General features: G+C 43.4%; 1 protein-coding gene across 1 annotated transcript in view; it reads left to right on the top strand.

The window, feature by feature from the left end:
* Positions 1-3,754: 3,754 nt before the first annotated feature.
* Positions 3,755-24,081, top strand: part of GABRR3 (gamma-aminobutyric acid type A receptor subunit rho3) — a 61,602-nt gene continuing 41,275 nt past the window's right edge. The window contains exons 1-4 of the mRNA XM_075072856.1: positions 3,755-3,894; positions 17,982-18,270; positions 18,358-18,511; positions 22,515-22,627. Of these exons, the coding sequence (XP_074928957.1) occupies positions 18,216-18,270; positions 18,358-18,511; positions 22,515-22,627 (322 nt within the window). The 5' untranslated portion in view covers positions 3,755-3,894; positions 17,982-18,215. The remainder of the gene's footprint in view (positions 3,895-17,981; positions 18,271-18,357; positions 18,512-22,514; positions 22,628-24,081) is intronic.

Here is a 24,081-nt window from a genome sequence, read left to right as displayed (position 1 = left end):
AAAGTATTTGTTTAGATATTGGGCCATGCCTAGATTATCTTTAATCTCCGCTCCATCTTCAGTGTTTAGCGGTTCCACTTCTTCTTTCTTTGTTTTTTTCTTATTTATGTGGCTATAGAACCTTTTACTATTGGTTTTAATTCCTTTTGCAAGGTCCAACTCTACATGGCTTTTAGCCTTTCTAACTTTATCCCTACCTGTTCTGACCTCAATAAAGTAGATTTCCTTGCTGATCCCTCCCAATTTCCATTCCTTGTAGGTTTTCTGCTTTTTCTTAATCATCTCTCTGAGATGCTCATCCAGCTTGGTCTACAACTCTTGCCTATGAATTTTCCCCCCTTTCTTGGGATGCAGGCTTCTGATAGTTTCTGCAACTTTGACTTGAAGTAATTACAGGCTTCCTCCACCTTTAGATCCCCAAGTTCTTCAGTCCAATCCACTTCCCTAACTAATTTCCTCAATTCTTAAAGTTAGCCCTTTTGAAATCAAAAACTCTAGTCCTAGATCTATTTTTGTTTATCCTTCCATTTGGTTTAAACTGAATTAGCTCATGATCGCTCGAACCAAGGTTGTCCCCTACAACCATTTCTTCTATGAGGGTCCTCACTACTCACTAAAACCAAATCTAAAATGGCATCCCCTCTTGTTGGTTCAACAACTACTTGGTGAAGGAATCTATCAGCTATCGCATCTAAGTAGAGGACTTACCCATTCATACCCAGTGATCAGTGCTAATAACTAGATACTTCAGAGGCAGATGTGAAGCTTCCATAGGGGACAATGAACCTCCACAGTCCCCACAGAGGATATTTCTTCTTAACCCTAGACAGCAGTTTACTTGTCCTAAAACATGGAAGATTTTTATGCCATATAAATTGATGACCTATCTAATGAAATAGTGCATGTTGTTATCTATATACATGATTAAGCCACTTTTTAAAACTTTTGACCTCAATAATATGTTATGGCAGTGAGTTCCAAGGGTTAAATATATGTAGGATAACTACATTTTTCATTAATTGACCAGAAATTTGTATTGCCTACAAGCTTTTGGGATCTAGAGTCCCTTCCTTCTGCTAGACACTGGTAAAATGGAAGCTGTTGAGCTTTAAAAACCTAGCAAGTTAAAGAAGGGGAAGAACGTTTTCAAACATGGGTACCTAAAACTAGATACTGAGATCAGCACACCCAAACATCCATTTGAGGTACCTCTTTCAGCATAGGAGTTGGGCAGCTAGGTTAGGCTGCCAAGATGGAAACTTGGTCCCAGCTTTGTTAAGCTAGTTTAAAGTTCACTGGAAGTAATCAATGGGAGGAGAAAGACTGGCAAATGGCCACAGTGAGTTGTTACTGGTAATTTGTAATGGTGCCTTATGACCACTAGAGACCGGACTTTAATCAATAAACTTCTCTTTCAGTTTTGACTGGAATAGGACAAAAAGGCTGCAATTCTAAAGCTGAAAGATATGTATTTTAGTACATTAAACATCCTTGTTCTACTTATGTTTGTAGGGGTATGTCTACAGTACCCACCGGATTGGGGGGTAGTGATCGATATATCGGGGGTTGATTTATCATGTGTAGTGTAGACGCGGTAAATTGATCCCCGATCACTTTCCCGTCGACTGCTGAACTCCACAGTGCGAGAGGCGGAAACAAAGTCGAGGGGGGAGCTGCGGCCGTCGATCCAGCATCACGAGGATGTGAAGTAAGTAATTTTAATTTGATTTAAGATACGTCGACTTCAGCTGCGCTATTCTCATATGCCAAATATATTCTTATTTCTTGCACTCTAACATTACAGCCTAAGGATGAACAACAGTGAACAATAAAACTAGAGTGAAGCTATACACACATACTGTGAAGAGGGGAAAGATACCTGCTTACACACATGATAAATCATCCAAAACTACACTTAGCATGACATCGTGGCCTCAGTTAAGTCAATAGGCGCTTTGCCATTGACTTCAGTGGGGCCAGGATTTTTCTTACTCTTTTAAGTCAACAAGTCATTTTCTATACCTTTCACTGTGAAGTATTCGCAACAGACTCCCAGTGCCTCTCACATCACCTGGATGCCTATTCAGGTGATTTGGGTGGTCAAAAGGGAACAGTAATCTTCCCTCCTTTGAAAAACAGCAGGGAGGATTTATGTCCGTTTCAGACAACCACCTCTTCCTAATGTTTTCCGTGCCAGCTCAGCTCTACACTAGCACAGCAAAGTAAGTGCCCACTTTATATTTGTTCTGTACATCTGGTTCTAAACCAGGTGGGGACTCACTTCTGTGCAGCCCAGGGGCTGAGTTTCTTGCACCGACATCAGTCAGGAGTAACAATGTTGAAGTCCATGGAGTTACACCTGTATAAACAGGTATAAATCAGGGGAGAATGATGGTCTCAAGTGTCCAGTCCTCAACTCAGACAACACATCTCTCTGTCCAAAGCTCAAATGACTTTGGGTCAGCTGCTCCCACTAAGAAGAAGAAATGCACTGAGAATGCATATTTCTATGTCCTTGGTGATGATGCAAGGTTGTTTTTAACAGCTTCCACTGCACCCAACTATATCACTCTACAGTCACTGCTCATGTCAACCCATTTGGGTTTACTTAATAGAAAGAAAATGGGCCAGAAGGGGGGCTGCTGTGGAGTGGAATATTTATTGTATATTTATCAATTTCATTGGCTTGTAGAGTACCTATTGCCATTGCAGACAGGCACTTACAACATTTTTATGTATTATTTTGTATTGCAATATCATCCAAAGACCCAGTCACGATCAGGACCCACTCTGCCTAAGCTATTAACGAATGCATATGAAGAAATGGTTCTTGCCCCAAACAGTTTACAGTCTAATCTGACACAATATAATATATGGAGATATACCTATCTCATAGAACTGGAAGGGACCCTGAAATGTCCTCGATTCCAGCCCCTTGCCTTCACTAGCAGGACCAAGTACTGATTTTGCCCCAGATCCCTAAGTAGCCCCCTCAAGGATTGTACTCCCAACCCTGGGTTTAGCAGACCAATGCTCAAACCACTGAGGGGGAAGGGATAGCTTTTCAGGTGAATTCATAGCATATACTAAAAAGTGCAGTGGGCAAATAAAATTGGACAGACTGTAGTTCCAGTTGTAATGTTTTTTACTAGATCCAGAAGATCTAGTAAAAGAAGACTACAGTATTTGCTGTTGAATTTTCTAAGGTATTGGTCAGAGCTATGAATTTGTAGCTAATTTGGCTGAAGATTTCAAACACATGCTAGGCCTGATTTTCAGAGGTGCTGAACTCCCACAAGGCCCACTGACGTCAGTTGGAGGAACAGGTGCTTGTATTTTAGAAAATCATCCTCTGTTTAAGGGCTATGTCCTGATTTGCAATGGTTGAATAGTTTTTGGGATCTGATCCGTTAGTGCTAATGGAAAAGTTTCTGGGGTTTGGATTAGTGAATTTTGGTTCAGGCCCCTCACTAAATGTGTTGTCAGAACAGGGAAGTCATTATGAAAACATGCCCAAGAGAGTATGTTCAAAGTGCTGGACTAGCTTATATCTGTTATGCAATAACCCTATTCCTGTGAACTACATAATCTAAATTTTGGCAAGTTCAGATCCAAGATAAACCCCTACAACTCAGCTTTGGATCTAAAAAGAATACTGCAGTACACATTTTGTTTTTCTGGGCTTTTTTTGCCATTCTGTCATATGTTTCTTCATAACTTTCCACCTCATATGCTTTTCCACGCACAAGGAAATTTGATTTGGACACAAGCTACAGTAAGCTGCTAACAAAACCAATCTGCAATATCAATATACTATTCAGAACTATCATCTCTCAGGAGACTTGTAACCAGGCTATCTATCAGCCTGCCAGAAATTTGATGTTACCTCTCAAGGTATAAACAGTGAAGATTTTGATTGTGATGTGAGGTTGATTATCTGTCAGAAACCATACAGGGTTTTTTTTATGTTACTATTTCTATTTCAGCAGTGCCTAAGAAGACCCCCATTATAGTAAGTATTGTACAAACACAGACCCTGCTCCAAAGAGCTCACCATTTTAATAATCAAACTGAGGCCTTTTTTTCCTAGCTTTATAATTCTATCCTGTTCCATTCAGGTTCTCATACTGTACCCGATACTACCTTATCTGATTTGTTACCTCAAACACTTAGACATAGGGAAGATTCACTACTGCCTTGTCCCTTGTTTAACCATTTACACCTGCATTATACAAGGCACCGGCCATAAGAATCAAGCGAAGCAGGCCCATAAAGTACAGTGACTGATGCAGTCTTTCATTTGTAGAAATTGAAAATTAAATCAGTGATCAACACTGTAAAATGAGCAGAGAATCCTGTGGCACCTTATAGACTAACAGACGTTTTGGAGCATGAGCTTTCGTGATTGAATACCCACTTCATCATACGCAGGCCTGTGTCTGACGAAGTGGGTATTCACCCACGAAAGCTCACGCTCCAAAACGTCTGTTAGTCTATAAGGTGCCGCAGGATTCTCTGCTGCTTTTACAGATCCAGACTAACACGGCTACCCCTCTGATACTATAAAATGAGTGTTCACAGTGGATATTCCTGTTCTCTAGGGCCTGTTATGGGAGAGGCAGGCAGATGGCACCATCCTCTTACTGAGAGTGTATTGTGCATACCCATAGAATCATAGAACCTTAGGGTTAGACGGGACCACAAAGGTCTTCATATAATATCTATTTACCAGTGATTACAACAAGTATATCAACTAAGATCTTATTTCTCAAGGGTGACAGAGTTCGATGAAGTACTTCATATACTATGGGATTCCTACTGTAAATTGCAATAGTATATCTGACCTTCCCCTTCTTCACTCAAAACATATTTGAGCCTCCTAGGGTATGCAGATGAACAATTTTTTGGTAAGGTGTCCCATGTAAGGATTGGCTCTTCATTTGTGTTTCTGTAACTACCACAATGTGACGCTAGTCCTGACTGCAGCCTTTGGATGTAATCGTAATATAAATGGTAAATACTGTGTGCTAGATGTTACCACAGAAAGGCCAAAGCTACCTGTCCCCTGTGTCTCTCCATCGCACTATCACGTGTGGAGTTGTCACCTTGGTTCATTCTCTTTCTGTGCTGGCACTACCATAGGTTGATAATCATGTTTTTCCCTGTTCTTTAGGCTGCATTTTGAATATTAACTTAGAAGGCTTAATTTGCAATATTTTCCCCATGTATGTTACACTATGATTTAGAGGCATCAGAGAGATGAAGTGTAATTTCAGAAACAGACATGCATCCGACGAAGTGTGTATTCACCCACGAAAGCTCATGCTCCAAAACGTCTGTTAGTCTATAAGGTGCCACAGGATTCTTTGCTGCTTTTACAGATCCAGACTAACATGGCTACCCCTCTGATACTTGTCATTTCAGATAACTCCTCCTTCCTTTCCCCTCATGGTGCCTCATCCAGTTTTGTATGGATAGAGTGCAGTTATACACAGCTCCCTTTCAGGATTTACAGTAACTTGGGCAGTACACCTCTACTCCGATATAACGAGACCCGATGTAACACAAATTTGGATATAAAGTGGTAAAGCAGCACTTCGGTGGGGCGGGGCTATGCGCTCCGGCGGATCAAAGCAAGTTCGATGTAATGCAGTTTCACCTATAACACGGTAAGATTTTTTGGCTCCCGAGGACAACGTTATATTGGGGTAGAGGTGTATGTGCCTGATTTACAGAGTGTTGAGCACCCACAACTTCAGCTGACTTCAGTAGGTGCTACAAGTGTTCAGCACATCTGAAAATTCAGGCATTCTAGTGTCCGTTTTGTCCAACGCTGGAATTTTTTCATCCTGTTTCTACTGTCTTGTCCTTGAAAGCTAAGCATTAGAAGCTTGGCATGGGGAAGAGTGAAGGGATAAAGTTAAGAAAACATTTTAATGGTAGCAGAGAGCCAGATGGTCTATTTTAATTGTTCGTGTATAAACACAAAGACACACTAATAGCTAGCCCATTACAAGCTCAGTCCATTATCTTGCATTTATTTCTCTTCAAAGAAGACTCCTCTTAGGATTCATTACTGCCAAATGAACAGGAGATTAACCTGTTTTCTGCATGGTAATGTATATTGATAGTCTAGTCTGCTCTGTATAATATTGTCCTACACAGAGAAAATGAGAATAACTCTATTATGAAGAATCCTTTTGCTGGTGGTGATGTCTGATTCTCTTCTTAATGTACACAGGGGTTGAAAGTGGGAGCTCCTCTCTTGACAACTTCGTGTTGCTGGACTCCCTTCTGAAGTCTGCATGTAAGTGATGGTTGAAGCTGTATATTGGTCATGATTAATTCTTGAAAATACCACAGTTGAGACATGGTGGGAGGGATTTTTAAAAATCCAGTCAAACTCTGCTCCCATTGGAGCCAATAGTAGAACTCCCACTGACTTTAATGCAGGGATTCTCAGACTGGGGGTTGAGACCCCTCAGGGGGCCACGAGGTTATTATATGGGGGGATGTCATAAGTAGATAGGTAAGGTAAGGGTTAATTTTCTTTTGCCTGTAAAGGGTGAACAAAGGGAACCAAACACCTGACCAGAGGACCAATCAGAGAACTGGATTGTTTAAAAGTCAGGGGCGGGAATTTGTATACTCGGTCTGTTTGTTTTCCTCGGATGTGGGTAAACAAGCTTTTCTTCTAACTCCCTCTTATCTCAAATTACTAAAGGTTCTGTGAGTACAACGGAAAACAAATCATTCGGCTTGTGAGGAGTTTGTGTTGTATTTACAGGTGTGTTGATTGCTGGGTTTCTTTTTGTTTTCCTCGGCTGATGAGAAAACACAGTTTTTCTTTACCCTCCCTGTGCTTTCAACTCGCCTAACATCTGTGCAGCTACGAAAAAGGAAGCAAAGTAATTCGGCTGTGATGAGCTTCTGTCGTTGTAATTTTCAGGTGTGTGTTTGCTGGATGTTTAACGGGGCTATCTTTTAACTCAGACTGTATATTCACTATTTTCTATAAAAAGCTGTTATTGAGTTTCTGTAATGAAGATTATTGTATCGATTTCTTTCTTTTTATATAAAGTTTTCTTCTTAAAACTTGTGGAGTTGCTTCATAGTGAGGCAAGGGGAAGAATTTTTGTGCCCAAGGAGCTCTGGTTACATTGGTAGGACAGGCAAGAGTGGGGGCGGGAAACGGGAAATAAGCCCAGGCGTTGGGTGGTTGATTGCCTAGGTTCCCAGGGCAGGGAACAGGGCTCCGGGGAAAGTGAGCAAAGAATCAACCTCTTTCTCTTGTGGTTTGGAGCTTTCTCTAGTTACGGCTAGCGAGACCAGGGAGGGGTTGAATCTCCTGGTGTGTTAGCTCCCGTGGATCAGCTTTGAATTAGCCTAAGACCTCGAGGGAGGAAATAGCTCTTCTTCGTTTTGCATTCAAGGAGTGAATCTAGTCTCGCACCGCTAACCAGAAGGGAGGGAAGCTGGGAGGAGAGGAGGGAGACCCAGGGTTCTGGGTCCTTGGGGTCCCCCAGGGATAAGGATTGGGGTGACTCGGGGGTAACTAGGAACCCCCTAAGTCTAGTTGGTGCAGCCGAGAAGATCCAGCTGGTTATAAGCTCTGGGCAAGGTTCACGATACGCCAGATTTGTACGCTACATCCGATCTGGGACAGACGTTTAGTACCAGGCGGTCACAAGCTGTCAGCATGCACCCCAATGCGCTTCTTGCATCCAACATTTTATAATGGTGTTAAATATTTTCACTGCCAAAGTTTTCTGCTCTCCTTGGTGGGCCTGCGCTTCTTGGCAGATTTTCTCACCTCACGTGATCTTTCCCACAGTCTGGACGTCAGGCTCTCTGAGTCGGATCAGGAGTTGGAAGTTTGGTACCCGGGCCCGCCCTCTAACTCCCAAGTCAGCCCAGGCCCTTGGATTGCAGCTGTGTCTATATACCTCTTGAACAGCCTGCCATGACATTACAACTCGCCTGGTGCTATTTCGCCCATAGCCTTCCTCCAGAAGACACGGGAGCCTCTCTCCGGGGTGCTGATAACACGTTGTCTCCATAGTCGCTTCCAGGCCAGCTCGTCACTTCAGCTTTTGTGCCTCGTTTGCTGCCCAGCTCTCTCACGCGACTTCCTCTTCTCAGTCCTCCCTCCCTGACTGGCGTGAGCTCCTTTTAAACTCCAGGTGCCCTGATTAGCCTGCCTTGTGGCTGCGGTTTCAATCAGCCGTCTGCCTTAATTGGTTCTAGCAGTTTCCTGATTACTCCAGTGCAGCCCCTGCTCTAGTCACTCAGGGAACAGAAAACTACTCAGCCAGTGACTAGTATATTTGCCCTCTACTAGACTCCTGTACCACATTGGCCTGGGTCTGTCACAATATAAAAATGTGTTTTTAATTTATAAGGGGAAGGTGTCACACTCAGAGGCTTGCTATGTGAAAGGGGTCACCAGTACAAAAATTTGAGAACCACTGCTTTAATGGGTACCGAGTTGGGCCAGCACTGAAGACTTATGAAATTCCCCCAAGGGCTCTTTTCAGAGCCACAGAGCAGTGAGTAGGTATTCACTGCACTGTGGTGCAGGAAAGACAAAGGTTGGTCTGCAAAGCCAAATGGCACCTTGTTACCCCTTTCCAGTTGAGGGAATCCAGAGTCCATCCTTCAACAGGCTGCTGGATGAACTGCATTTTGGAAGACAGAAACTCAGGGTGCAGACTCTTTTAGCAGGCCAGTCATTTTTCAAAGTCAGCTGGTATCTCTTCACCATGTTCCAGAGCAAGGAACTCTGAATTCATCCTTTCCCAACAAGTCTGCCAAGGAAACAAAAACGAAAGAAAAAAGATAAATAGCAATAATATATTTTAAAGCACATCTGATCAACACACACACATCATCCCCAGTTCTCTGTTAGCTACATAGTCTCCCTATCCAATATCAGATCGAATTCAAGGTTCTTCATGGGACGGGCCCACAAGACTGGAGGACCCCTCTCTCTCCTGCTCGCTGGGAACCACAGAATTATCTGTGAACACAGTCAGATTGCTGGGATGGGAAGCAGAGCTTTCTTGCTGGTTGTCCCATAGCTACGGAACTCCCTCCTCACAAAAAAGAGAATTACTACAAATTTTATCACCTTCAGGACTAAGCGTAAGGCCCACCTCATCCATCACAATGCCTTTCTCCCAATAACACCAGCCCTTGCAAATAATAAATATGAGAGATCAATATAAAAGTAAATGGAAGAAGGATTTAAATAACACTTAATGTTTGCTTTGAGGAGGAGGAAGAGAAACCAAAAACACCTCAGTTTGGTTTTCTCTATAATTTCATCAGGTGCTCAGGCAAACTGGGTATGGGATAGATTAGACTAGGCAGATTAATGAGGGTGGGTTAGAAATGGCTATGGTCTCTACCCCGAGTAACTCCTGCATAAGTTTATTAAATATTATTTATTTTCCTTTGTGTAACAGAAGTAACAGGATAGCTCTATGACACCTACTTAGGTTTCTATATATTGGAGTTAACTTGATATTTTCCTTATTTTTGGCTTAATTATAACTCTTACAAGAGAGGAGGTACATTACCTGAGTGGTGGCAGTCTGATCTCTTTGGAGGGCAGATATTGTCAGATGTTCTAGAAGGCGCATGGAGAAGGATGTCCCATGCTACACCTGTACGGTGGGGGTAGCCAGTTCGCCTACCAGTGTAGCCATACTAGCCTTGCTCCAGCCAGAAATCCCACATAGAGGTACCCCACTTTTAGCCCCTGTGTTGGCACCCAGACTCTGATCCCAGTTTATCTTGCAGAGAGGGTTAACAATAGGATAGAAACTTTGATCTAGGCCATCAGTTTGAACCTGGTTCAGATCAATAGTGATGGAGAGGGCGGGAGGATATTTTCAAAGATATGGAAACTTGGCACTTAGCTGCCCAACTGAACGCCAATAGGAGTTAACTGTCCTTTGTGCCTTTGAAAAGCTCCCTCTAGAAATCATGTCTGTCTAATGGGTCATTTACAGGGCTAAGTGCAATGAGTTGGTAACTTCAGTGAACTTCCTTGTGGATGGATGCCCGTATCACAAATACCACTATCACAATGGGCCTACTTGTTAGCAATCTCAGCAGAGAAGCCATGGAGATTGTACTGTATTTTCACACCTAGAGTTGTTCATAGGGGTCAAGGTTACAACACATGGGTGGGGAGCAGTGCTGGGAAACTTGAATTACTGCTGCACTGTTCTGTTGATGAAGAATTGCAGTTTCCCTGACCTTCACTCTGGCACCTTTCATGAGTGTTTCACTTTGTTTTATAAAGAAAAATAAATTAAATACATGATATGTTGATTCTGATGGCTCGGAATTTGCTGATGGCTTGAAAGGGATGATGCTAATGTGTATTAGTTACATGGTGGGATCCATTATTGCCCTCCGTTAAACCAGTGGAAAGATTCATCAGCTTCAATGGAAGCAGGGACAAGCCCATTTTACTGCTTAACAAAATATCCTGTGATGCACTGGATGTGATCTGCTATGACTCAGCCAGGGCAGAAATAAATGATTGAAAAAAATTAAAGTTAAATCTTTTTTAAAATTATGCTTTGGTTAAAAATTACATAGAAATGATGTACAAAATCCTACTACAGTAACAGAAAGTAGAATTTTTCCAGTATTTTTATGGATGATAATATGTTGATATATTTATCATCAGATTATGGGTAACAAAAGTTTCTTCGATCTCACCCATGGTTGAGTCCTATATATATATTATAAAGTGAAGGGATAGCTGCTTCCAAAAAAAAAAGGGAATTTCCAAATTTCAGATTCAATGCCAAAAACATTGACACAACAGTTGTTGTGGATTGGTCTCTTCTCAACAGGTTACACTGTCCAGAATTAATTATATTTCTCCAGTCAAGATTAGGGTTGCCAACTTTCTAGTCCCACAAAACCAAATATCCTAGTCCCACCCCTTCCCTGAGGCCCCACCCTCTGCTCACTACATTTCCCCTCCTTTGGTGGCTGGCTCTCCCCCACCCTCACTCACATTCACTGGGCTGGGGCAGGCGGTTGGGGTGCAGGAGGGGGTGAGGGCTGTAACTTGGGGATGTGACCAGAAACCAGGGGTTCAGGGCGTGGTAGGGGGCTCTGGGTTGGGGCAGGAGATTGGGGTGTAGAGGGTGAGGGCTCTCATCTGGGGGTGCAGGCTCTGAGGTGTGGCCAGGGATGAGGGGTTTAGGGTGCAGGAGGAGGCTCTGGATTTTGGGGGGTGTTCAGGGCTGGGACAGGGGTTGTGGCTTGGGATTGGGGCGCTGTCATAAACAGATAGCTAAGGGTTAATGTCTCTTTCACCTGTAAAGTATTAACAAACAGGGAACCAAACACCTGACCAGAGGACCAATCAGAGGACAAGATACTTTCAAATCTGGGTGGAGGGAAGCTTGGGTGTGTGTTCTATGTCCGTTGTTCTCTCTAGGCTCTGAGAGTGACCACACATACCTACAGGCTCTTCTATCTTCTGCTTCCAATTTTGTATAGTACCAAGGTAGAAAGACAGTTTGTCTTTTAATGTTTTTCTGGTATTGACAACTGTGATTCTCGGCTGGTAGAGTTTTATGTGTATTGGCTAAAAGTATTTTAATTGTATAGGTCTGTTGGAGGCAGCTTTTTCCTCCAGTGTCTTAAGCTGAAAGACACGGCTGAAAATGTACTACCATCTAGAATAACAGAGGTAACTTGTACCTTTTTCTTTCTTTCTTGTTCTTTAACTAATTGTTTTCTCATCAGTTCAACTAACTGCATTGGCTGGGTCTTTTGGTCAGGTGCGTCAGTGGGTGCAGCGATTTCAACTGTAGTGTGGTACAAATCGCCTGTAGTACCGCCCAAGACCTAGCAAGATTGGACTGTTTGCTTGACTTTGGACAGGCCACTTTGGATAGCAGCCACCTTGGCTGTAGGGTGGTTTATGGTTCCCGAACCCAGCTGTGTTCCAGGTAAGTTACTCTGTTTGCCTATTTGACATTATTGGCCTTGAAACAGTTAGTCCTGCCTGGCCTTGATGGCTCAAAGACCTTTCGCCAGGGTTCTAGTGTTGGGCAGGAGTTCAGAAAAAATGGCCAACATCATCTGGTAGGCAACTGCATATGTCACCCAGTCCTGCCTAAGTAAACATCTACCAAGCTCTGGAAGGTAGGCGGGTGCATTTTCGCATCCCGAAGGGAAGAACATTAATTTCATACACCCACCGCATGGGTGATGAATGCTGGACCTTTCCTTGCAGGATCGACTTGCAGACCCTGGTAAGTCAATGTAGATATTGCAATGGCACGTCCCAACTTATTGCAAGTAGCTCATTCGGTGGCATGCATATGGATAGCTTCAGGACGATTACCGCATTTAGCTTACGTATAGTCCACGCAAAAGCGTATGTCCCCACTGGTTTGGGTACCAGGAACGCACTGAGATTGGCCAGCACTGTTAGTATGAGCGGATTATACCCATCGTAGCATGTTTTGGATATCTCCCATTCTATAGCAGCTGTGGGCAGAGGGAGACCCGTTAGGGTGATGTCTAATGGTGAGCATTACCTGTGTCAATGGAGGGTATGCCCGGTCAGCTCCGTGTCCTTGGGGTGGCGAGAAACAAAGGGGCGAGCTCAGTGCACACCCTCTGATTGTGCTGCTGCAGACATTCAGGGTGTGTGGAGAGGGCACCTCTTTGCCACGCCCCTGTCTTTTGTTCCCTTCGCCCCCCCAGTAGGACACCTTCAGGCACTCAGCGTCATCTTCCCCTGGGGGGGGACTGTAAATGACAAACCTTAAAGTCCCTCCTGGAACAAAAGGGCTTGAGAGAATAACATGGTACACTCTGGGCTTGTAGGGACGGAATGGAAATGCAACGGTAGTATATAACAGCTCCCAGCGCTCTGACCATGAATGCGCCTTCCCATGATGCTACATCTTATGGGCTGTGGCGCCTTAAGCACATAACCTGGCCCTACCTTGATAGGAAACACCCCTCTAGTATGTCTATCATTAACCAGGCCTTTTTGCTCTTCGAGCATCCTTTAGGTTTTCTCTTTAGCAAAGGCTGAAAAGAGTGGCGGAGAGTGCTTTGCTAGGTTACTTACAAAGTCAGAATATTAGTCCCTGGAGAAAGGCGTAAAACCCCCCCATTGTTTGCTTCAACAACTATAATGGCCACCTTAACCTCGTGGCCTAAACCAAGTTCAAACGTGGAAAAACCCTAAACTGGATGTGGGTAACAGCCCTGTAGGCAAAAGCAACTGCTGCAACACTGGGTCCCAATCGTTGGAGGTGTTCATTGACAATTGACGTAATCATGGCCCCCAAAGGTCCATGTAAACCTTATCCACACAGGCCATTGGTTATCTGGGTGGACAGTGGTGGCAACCAAGTGCATTCACGGCCATGAGTTTCCCACAGTTCTTTGATGGTTCCTGCCAGTAAATAGATCCTGAATCTGTAAAAGATGTCGGAGGGCCAACCTACCCTGGCAAAATGTCTGTAGGGCCTGACACCAGCTTAGCCCTGGTGTTGCCTAGACTGAACTGCTTCCGGCCATTCGAGGTAGCAAAGTCACAAAAGTCCGTATGACTGCTTTCCTCTGGGGTCTTTTTGGGAAAGGACCAGAAATCCACAGCTACTGCGAAATGGACCTCATCATGGGAGGTGGCTGAAGAAGGGCCTTGATCTTTCCCACTCTTGGCACATCTCACAAGACGGACACCTTGCAAATGTCCGGCCCATCCCCTCCGTGGAAGGACTTCCCCAACATTCGGGCTTGCTCGTTCACACTCAGCGATGACCACTGAGATGATATCATGGAGCTAAAGCTTAAGAAGCTTCCCCGTTACTTAGTTAGAACCCCAACGTTTTTGCGGCGGCCATACTTCCTGGTGTCCACCAGAAAGGAGTCTCCTGTATAAAAGTCCGTGGCGATAACAAACGGCATCGGTTAGAGAGCTGAAGGCGGGTGGCGTGCTCCGTGCTGCCGCCCAAGCTTTCTCTGTAAGGCGTCAATCTGCTCCTGCTCAGTGCGGAACTGTTCCCTTGGGCTGGAGACCAGACCAGTCCATTCCCAGACCTGTGGACTGGGGCTTGGTCCCTCGGAAGCAGAAATGATGGGGTGTTCCGTGCTGTGTGAACTGCTCTCCGGTGGGTGCAAGCCAGGTGGTTATTTCAGATGCTTGGGCTGAGCCTCTTGGGTATGCGGCTGTCTGCTTGCTTTACAGTTCAGGCCGCTGGCAATCCTAATGGCGTTGGCCGATTGTAAGGGTTGAAATGGGTTGCAATGGTGCTGTGTGGTTACTTTTCCAGCTCCAGGTCTGGGCATGGAGGCATGGTGCTGTTCAGTTGTTGGCAAGGGATCCGGGTCCACTAACGTCGGTCTGGGTCTCTGCTAGCTAACACAGACATGGTTCCCTTGTGAACGGCCTCAGAAATCACGGAATGGCGGTCTGGAAGCTGCCTGGCTTGGCTGGCGGTGTAACCACGCACTCTCTTAGCCCGCTTCACTCTGGGTGTGCCAAAGTCGTTCCCCCAGTAGCGTGGGATGGAATCAATTTCATAGACTGCAAAAGTCCACATTCCTGACCAGCCTTTGTACTGGACAGCCCTGCAGGCAGCTGAGGCAGTCTAGCAGCTTTTGACATTGGAAGGGTAAATTTTACTTGGGCCTTTGGTTGAGAATTGGGATCCAACTAAGGGATTGGTGGATATGCTGACATGACTTGTGTCCCCCCGTGTCTTCTCCTACGCGAGAACTTCTCTTCTGCCCACTTTCAACGTTGCCCTTTGCTCCAAGGGTATTATGAAGCACTGGGCCTGAGGATCTTTGGTGTGAGGGTGTGAATGACGCATCGTGTTTGGGGTTTTTTGCGCGCAGTTTGGCTTTAAATGCCAGTTCATTACACTTAAAGCATCTCAGCTGACTGTCAACTGGATCGAGGTTGGGTTTACTGAGATGGTGAGGTGGGATAATAGGTATCCTGGGCTCTTGGTGTGTAGTTGGGGGGCTTGCGGTTGCCCGGTTGTAGGGTTTATGTGGTGTGCCCCTGGGGTACGATTCCCCTTGACAGTAGTTTTCTCTTTCTGTCACTTCCATCCATTTGCTCCAATTTCCCCCACCCGATCCGTTGGGTTTCCCATCTTAGGATGTACCTCATTTCCTCAGGAACACCATCTAAGAAACTGCTGCCATTTGTATTAGGGAGGGCAGCTCGTGCATATTGTTAACCTTTGTTTCCTGATATCCAGGCTCATAATTGCTTTGCAATGTGGTAGGTGTGTCGGGATGAACATATCTGGTTTCCATGTTGGTTTCTGACGCTCGTACGGGCATGTTTCAGGTTTATCCGCATTCCTGTATCGGCCTTGGTTTGAAAAAGTTTATAAATCGTTCCGTGGTTCTTTCTAGCAGTTCAGCTGCACCTGTGCTAAGGGTCCACTGAGCTTTGGCCCAGTTCTATCAATTACTAGGTCTTCAGAAGATCTGACCCAAGGCAGCCCTGTCAAAATTTTCGGAAGAAGCCTCATGTCATCACCGCCGTAGGTGGGAAATGTTCTGTGAATGTGGAATAATTATTGGCGAAGGTGTGTTAGGATTGGCGTGAGCATGTTGCCGTAGCCTGCCGGCTAAACCCGTGCAGCTTTCCTCTTTTTCCCCTTTCCCACTCTTTGTTGCGTGTCCATCGCTTTTTGGTTTTTTTCCAGTTCTCGTGGGTGGCCACATCTGTTTGCTTTTGTTCTCTTTCATGGGCTGCTGTTTGGTTTTTTCTTCTCTTCTACTCACCCACACCTCTTTCTTCTATTTCATGTCTTTTCTGTTTCTGTTCCATGGCCGTTTGTGCTTCTGCATCTTTGAGGATTTGTTCCTAGTTTCAGGGGCATGCCTTGGTAGTCATGGTGTCCTGCTTCTTGTGTTGGTGGTCCCTTCTGGTGTTATTGCCGTGAACTGTGCGGTTTCTCTGTTTGCTTCTCGGGTTGCCTAGCAAACAGTGCCTTTCTAAGACTTAGCCTTCCCCGCGATAAAACTAGAACAAAAAACCCCCTTCAATTGACATGTGGTTCAGCTGTGAGTCAACTACACCAGCAGGATTTATGGTTTAACAAAAACCTTGTAAACCTTAAGGCCCTGCCTGAGGCAATCCTGATGCAAACCAAAAGCAAGGAGAAAAAAAAATTTCTGGCTGTAGGTTCCTTAAAAAAAAAACAAAAAAAAACACTCTCTCTCTGCTTAACAAGCAGCTAGCAAGAAAAAGAAAATAAATTCCTACTGGGCTTTTGGATTTCTTATACCCAATGCTTGCCAGCCTATGTCATAGTTATAACTTGAGCTTCCTCAGTTTCTGAACCCTTAGGAGTCCCAAAAAATGAGGTACTAAGCATGGAAATCCTCTAGCCTTAATTACCAGCTTAGATCTGATACGCTGCCACCAATCAGAACTCTGGAGTGTCTGATAAACTCGGGTCTCCCCAAAAACCTTCCCTGGGACCCCCAAGACCCAGATTCCTTTGAGTCTCACAACAAAAGGGAATAAACATTTCCCGATCCCCCTCCTTTCTTCTCCCAGATTCTTCCCGGCCCCGGGCTTACACTAGGAGACAAGACAGATTCAAGCTCCGTGATTCTAAAACAAAGGGATTCCCCCTTTCATCCCTTTCGTCCTTCCCTCACCCAGGGGCAATACAGATTCAAGCTCCTGTGAAATCTAACACATAAGATGAAATTTAATCCTTTCCTTCCCAACCAATTCCCATGGATGGATAGTACAGACTCAATTCCCTGAGACTCAACTAGGGAAAAAATCAAAAACAATGGTCTTTAAAAAGCAAAACTTTTAATTAGAAAAAAAGGTAAAGTTTTCTTTTTTTTTTATCTTTCTGTAATTAGATGGTAAATATTACAGGGTCTTCCGGCTTATAAAGACACTGGAGAAAAAGCTGCCTCCAACAGAAATTACAATTTAAAAATACTTTTAGCCAAATACACATAAAAACTCTACCAGCCAGATACACAGTTGCAAATACAGAAAAACATATTTAATAAGACTAAACTGTCTTTCTACCTTTGTTACTTACAAATTGGAACAGGAAGATTAGAGATTATGTAGTATGTGTGGTCACTCTCAGAGCCTAGAGAGAACAACGGACATAGAACACACACCCAAGCTTCCCTCCACCCAGATTTGAAAGTATCTTGTCCTCTGATTGGTCCTCTGGTCAGGTGTTTGGTTCCCTGTTTGTTAATACTTTACAGGTGAAAGAGACATTAACCCTTAGCTATCTGTTTATGACAGGCGCGGACTTACCTCTGGTGGCTCCCAGTCAGGTGCGCAGTGGCGTGGGCTAAAGCAGGCTTCCTGCCTGTCCTAAGTCTGTGCTATAATCCAGGAAATGGCCAGCAGGTCCAGGTCCTAGGCAGAGGTGCGGCAGGTGCTCTGTGCGCTGTTCTCGCCTGCAAGCACCTTCCCATTGGCTGTGGTACCCGGCCAATGGGAGTGCAGAACTGGAGTCCTGTGGCCCCCCTGCCTAGGAGCTGGAGCTGCTGGCCGCTTCTGACGCACAGCATGGAGCCAGGACACGTAGGGACTAGCCTGCCTTGGCTCCGCAGCACCGCCAACCGGACTTTTAATGGCCTGGTCCGCAGTGCTGACTGGATCCGCCAGGGTCCTTTTTTGACCAGGTGTTCTGGTCAAAAACTGGACACCTGGTCACACTGTGCTTGCTACCCTGAATCACAAAAGCAAATAATGTCAGTAATCTGTGGAACAAACACTGCTTATTCAGTGAAATATTTTGATCTGTGTAGAAAATTATTTTGATGATATATACAGTAACTAAGATTAATTTAGTGACCTTGTCTCATTAAGCACAGATTTTTATAGGACAATGAAAGATTTTTATATGGTGTTGTGTGGGATTAAGGGGGATTAAATGTTTGACATCACTCTTTTGTCTGCACAGGGCTACATTTGCTTTATCACCCACTCAGTAAGCTCTCATTCGACTAAGAACCTACCCTGAAAGAGTGGAAGCAATGGCACAAACGGAGAATCAACAAAATAAGTGGTTATGTTTATTACATTTCTAAAGGCAACTGCAGCTGCTTGACAGCAGGTACCCTAGTATGCGGATTTTAAGGAATTTTTGCAATTTGCTAGAATAAAAGGAGAGCCTAGAGAGGAAATCCAAACTGGGATGCCTTTGTCTTCTGTTTTCAGTGATGCCTCGTTATACCTGCATCCTCTTTATGGTATGCTGTCTCTAAATAACAGGACCACTAAAAGTGAAAGGTCATTGAGGCGGATTGGTTGAATTCATAGCATTTCTGTTTTGGTAGACATGGTCCTGGTAATAAAACTGCTGCTCCTCACCTGCCTCTTGCCAACAGCTGCACTAACCAGTGTCAGTTCTCAAAGTGATCATCATCATCATCATCTTTTTCATCATCATCATCATCAACAGAAATGTTCATCCATGAAGAAACATAACAGGTAAGCTGTATTCCCTGGCTCACTGCTGCCCTTCTGCTAATAAATGTTGTGTGTCTGTCACCAAACCTAAGAAGGCATTTTCTTTGTTCAGAGTCCTACTTGACTGGTCTTTGTGTTCACAGAGCATTTAGCACAGTGGGGTCCCAGTTTTGACTGGGGCATTTGGGTGCCCCCATGAGACAAACAGCAATTATATTTTATAGTAACGTTTCCATCACTGATCACTCTGTATCGTGATTATAAATACTTATATAATATGTGTGTATGTATGTGATCAGTTAGATAATGTTTGTACAACTCTTTGAAAATGGAAAGCACCACATAAGAGTTAAGTATTGCGATTACTGTATTACTGTCAACATACAGTTGTTCAAGTGTTTCACTTTTTTTTCTACCATCAGAAACAAGTTCATACCTAAAGTTGGGTTTATACTATCATCATTACGATTGCACTAAATATCAGTGTAATAACTACTGTATCCAGATGCTTTTTTCAACAACAGAATAAAGCTAGTTTAAGTAGGTTTTCATTTTAATCATGTTACAGTATGTTACTCTTCTGGAATATAGTTATCTGCAACACTTTATTTATGGAATTATTCCATGTCTAACTGCAAATCCCAAAGCTTAAGCGGTTTAATATATTTTATTTAGTTTTTAGTTGGGATTATTTCATCTAACTATTACAGTGAAAGGCAGGCTTTAAAAATATGAGGTTTTCTCCTTTGCCTTTCTTCATCAGGGTGGCTACTTTAAAAGAAAAAAAAAAGTGACATAAAGCCTTTTGCATTTAAGTTTCTGGGTGAAATGGCTTTCCACCGCCCCCCTAGCAACTGTTGGTATAGATCAATTTCATATCATACATGTGAGGCCTTTGAATGTGTTTACATTATAATATATAAATAAAAATGCAAGATTTCAATCTACTGCTGACAATAACCCAATCCATCAAAATTCTGCCTTATCATGAAAGCATGAGAAATTTTGATAAATAGTTAAATTTATGGGAGGAAGAAAGGGAAGATGATTGTTTCCCCATATTCTGAATGCATAGCATTGTGTAATAATGGACAGCACAGGACTTGTCGCCTATTCATGTCATGCCATATGTTGATAAAGTACAGCATTGAACTCCTCTGGCAACTGCACCACCTCTGAATCATTGAATTTCCTGCTGAATTTGTGTATTAGAAATACATGGTAGTGGAAGCGATCACAACTTAATAACTGCGGTGCATGGAAAAGATGCACATCTCAGGGAACTAGTAATGACTCGTCTTTAAGTCACAGGTTCAAATACAGTCCAAGCCAAGCAGACCTGAAAGTTCTGACTGTTCAGCAGTCTATCTGAAAAGAACTGAATATCTAGGAGTCATCACCACTGAACTCATTGTCCGTTAAAAAAAAGAATCCCGCAATCAAAATGGGAAATAACTGGTACTTTGTTAGTCGTGCAACTAGGTGAAGAGCTGCATAGGAATGGAGACTGACCTACTGTCTGACACCTCAAGGTGGTCCTTGCTCATCTGAGTTGAGGAATGTTGGTAGGGAGATGAGAGAGATGTGTATACTACGGTTCCCTCTCCTTGTCCTGCTCTGTGAACAGCAGACTTGAGTTTCTGGCTGTTGATCCAGTATCCACCACTGGCATAACAATTCACAAAATGGGAGGGGGTCTGGCAGTGGGAATGTGCATCCACAGTAGAATCCTGCTTGACATACTGTACAGACCTGTGGCTGTATGACTGCAACAGTATTTGGTGCTAATATAACGTCTTTGGTTTCAAAGAGCTTTACAAACATTAACTAATTAATCCACATGAAACTCCTGTGAGGTAGGCAAGATAAAAGGGAGAAGTATGTCAACATTGACCTCCATACAAAGAGAAGGGTGTTGGAGAGGAATTCCAGGACCAGATCCTCAGCTGGTGCAAATTGACGTAGCTCCCTTGAAATCCATGGAGTTAGCAGATATACACCCACTGAGGATCTGGCCGCAAATGCTTGTATTCTATAGACCACTTGCAACATTAAGTGGAATTGAGACTAGACTGTAGGTTCCAAGCCGTGGAGGATCCCAGAGCTTAGCAGCTGCAGAGCAGTATTTCTACAGAAAGGAGCCAAATACATTTAATTTTTCTTTGATTCTCTTTGGCTTTATTTCTAAAGGGGGCATTATCTCCAGTCCATTTCCACAGGGCCTAACTTTCCAGCAACCTTTTGTTCCTCCTGGGGAAATCCTTTTCAGCCTGCACTAGGATTATTAGGGACGCTGCCGACAGATGGCCTTGGTTAAATGAGTGGCCTTTTATAAAGAATCTCATGTGAAAATGTTACTTAACCTACAACTTTCACTGGTTTAATAGAGTAACCCACTTCCCCATCCAAAGCTATTTGTCTGCATTCTCTCGCAAAGAAGATTTTAAAGTATTAACCAAAAATACATGAGAAAGAGATTATTCTCTTAGTTCATTTCCTACAATAAAGAACAAAACATTTTGACTGTCAAAATGTTATGCTTTTTGCATTAGTGAATACAGATTTTACTAAACACATTGAAAAATCCACTTTATGAGTGGCAGAAAGGTACATTTGCAGCACATGATTCACAGTAACTGCATGTGGCTTCCTATTGTTCTGTCTTTGCCTACCACAAGGGTATCCTGGTCTATGATGAGGGCTTCTAGTGGGTATGGTGATAAAAATAATAAATAATAACTGATCAAGCTTCTTAACATTCTCTTAACATTGATATTTTCATCTTGTAATTTCCTGGGTTTTCTTTAAAAAAGAAAAAGAGGAAAACAAATTCTATTATGTGCCACTAACATTATTTCTCTGCCTCCCCATCAAAAAAATAGGGTTGAACCCTGAACTTTCAGCAGAGACTTCTACCATGCCAACTGAAGGAGTAATTACAATAGCTGGGAGCAGCCTCTGTAAGCCAGCCACTGATGGAGGACACGTAACACACTGAAACAGTAGAAACATATGCGGGAGTAGTCACGCTTTGCACACAGCATAGCCAAACTAAGATTCAAAACATTCTTTCTGAGAGGCAGTGTGGGTGAGACATGAGTCTGCCATGTTAAAGACTTAAGTTCTGTTCCCAGCTTGTGTAATTTTTTGGTGAGGTCTGAGCCTTTGCTTAATAAAAAGAGTTGCGAAGGGAACAGAATTTTAACACCGGTCTCTAGATATGAGTCTAGAATGTATGGTGTCCTGGTTCCAGCAACAACAGGAAAAGGATCATCTATGTTGTCTGTGTTCCTTTTGGAGGTTCAGTGGTGTAGGGCATGCTGAGATGGTGCCGTGCACATTGCTAATGGAGTGTTGGCTGGTTTTGGCATTAAATCTAAGAATGAGCTGTAGTAAGCAAAATACAAATTGGAAATGCTGATTTCTTTTCAGCTCCTAACTTGGCCAAATCTGAATGATTTATTTAAGGGGGACACCAAAAGGCACCTCCCTGACCCCAGGATTACCTCACTGCCAAATTTCAGAGTCCTGCTGCAAACCATTGAGACATTAGAGCTCTTTAAAAATAATAGCAATGTTATCATGAAGAGTGTTGAGCAAGCACTCCCTCAGTAATACATATGACTTAGTATGGCATGCATTAAAGCTGCAAACATATTATGTTATTTCCAAATAGGATTAGAAGGTATCTGGGTGAAAACTAATATATCAGTTTCTTCAACAAATATTTATCTATCTTGGATACAGTCTCTCCCACACCTGTAGATGCAACCTCTGAGGGGATAGAAGGGAACGTGTGTCCCACTCCTAACTTTTTATATCTTATTGATGTTCTCCCTCAATACAGTTGTACTGTGCAATTTCACTCTGGGTCTCTCCCCTCCCCATTTTCATTAATTTTTTCTCATGTGGTTGTGTCACTGCCAACAATCCAGTAATCTAGTCATTTCATCTAATTTAATCATTGTTGTGAATGTCAGTCAGTACAATGAAGCTCCTAACTTGATTGTTTTTTAAAACACAGCAAACGAGAAATTAAAATGAGAAAATTAGACAGCACCAAAGTACGCCCACTAAAGTCCGAGCAACTTCTCCGCATTGATGACCATGACTTTGCAATGAGACCTGGATTCGGAGGTAAGCAGCCAGCTGCATTAACATGTCTATACTACTTAATAGTTTCTTCTTGCACTATAAGCTGCCAAATCTGTGCCCAGCAAGGTCATGTAAAAATGAAATGTCAGGTTTAACTGAGATCTTTTCCCTTCTTGGCTTAAACTAAGAAATAGTTTACGACAAAAGACAATTTTTGTACTTTGCACAACGGTAATAAGAGTTGTCAAATTATATACTCACAGCTAAGTAATTTTTTATCTTTACTGTTACAGATAGAATTCTATTATCAAAACATTGCATTAACATATCCCCCTAAAACGGCGCTGTCTAATAGCAATTAGCAAATTCCTGAAACTCATCAGATTTGTTTTGAAGTTTTTAAGCAAGTTACCAATTCCTGAGTATATTGAATTGGCATGAAGTACTGAACTGAAAAAAACCAACCTTATATTTTGGGTTTATTGGCCCTTGGACTCTGGTGTTATTGGTTTGCATGATTATTTCTTCCCTGTTTAATTACATTATATGTGAATAAAAAAGATATCACATGGGATCTCATATTACACTAAAATCAACAAAGCTGCCTTGGTAAAAGGTTTTTGTGAACCAGGGTCAGCAGTTCTGTGTTCGTGATTCATCGAAACGGGCTGGCCCGCTCCATATTATGAATACGAAATAAAATATACAAGGACAGATTCTCAACAGCTGTAAATAGGCATAGACTTCAGAGAAGTCAATGGCTGTAGGCCTATTTACACTAGCTGATAACGTGGCCCAGAGAGGGTGTAAACCCCTCCCATTGTTGCTTCACCAACTGTAATGGCCCCTTAACCTCGTGGCCATACACAAGTTCAAAGGGTGAAAACCCTAAACTGGGATGTGGAGCAGCCTGTAAGCAAAGGCAACTGCTGCAACACTAGCCCAGTCATTGAGTATCATTCACGAATTTACGGATCATGGTCCCCAAAGTTCCATTAAACCTTGCCACCAGGCCATTGTTGATGGTGGTAACAGAGTGGCAACAAGTGATTACCCATGAGTTCCCACAGGTCTTTCATGGTGCCTGCCAGGAAATAGATCCTGAATCTGTAAGGATATCGGAGGCCAACCTACTCTGGCAAAAATGTCTGTTAGGGCCTGGCACACAGCTTTAGCTCTGTGTTGTCTAGAGCTACTGCTTCCCGCCATCGGTAGCAGTCCCACAAAGTCAGTATGTACTGCTTTCCCCTGGGCGTCTTTCTCGGAAAGGACCAGAATATCCACAGCTACTTGCTGAAATGGGATCTCAATTATGGGGAGTGGCTGGAGAAGGGTCTTGGACGCTTTCCACTCTTTGGCACATCTCACAAGACCGGACAACTTGGCAACATCCTTGCCATGCCCCTCCCAGTGGAAGGACTTCCCCAACTGTCTTTGCTTCTGTTCACCCCAGCATGGCCACTGGGATGATCATGGGCTAGATTAGAGCTTCCCCC

This window comes from Chelonoidis abingdonii, chromosome 1 (genome assembly GCF_003597395.2).
Source record: "Chelonoidis abingdonii isolate Lonesome George chromosome 1, CheloAbing_2.0, whole genome shotgun sequence".
Classification (NCBI taxonomy): Eukaryota; Metazoa; Chordata; order Testudines; family Testudinidae; genus Chelonoidis; species Chelonoidis abingdonii.
The sequence above is the reverse complement of the archived record's forward strand: the minus strand, read 5'-3'. Positions and strand labels throughout refer to the sequence as shown.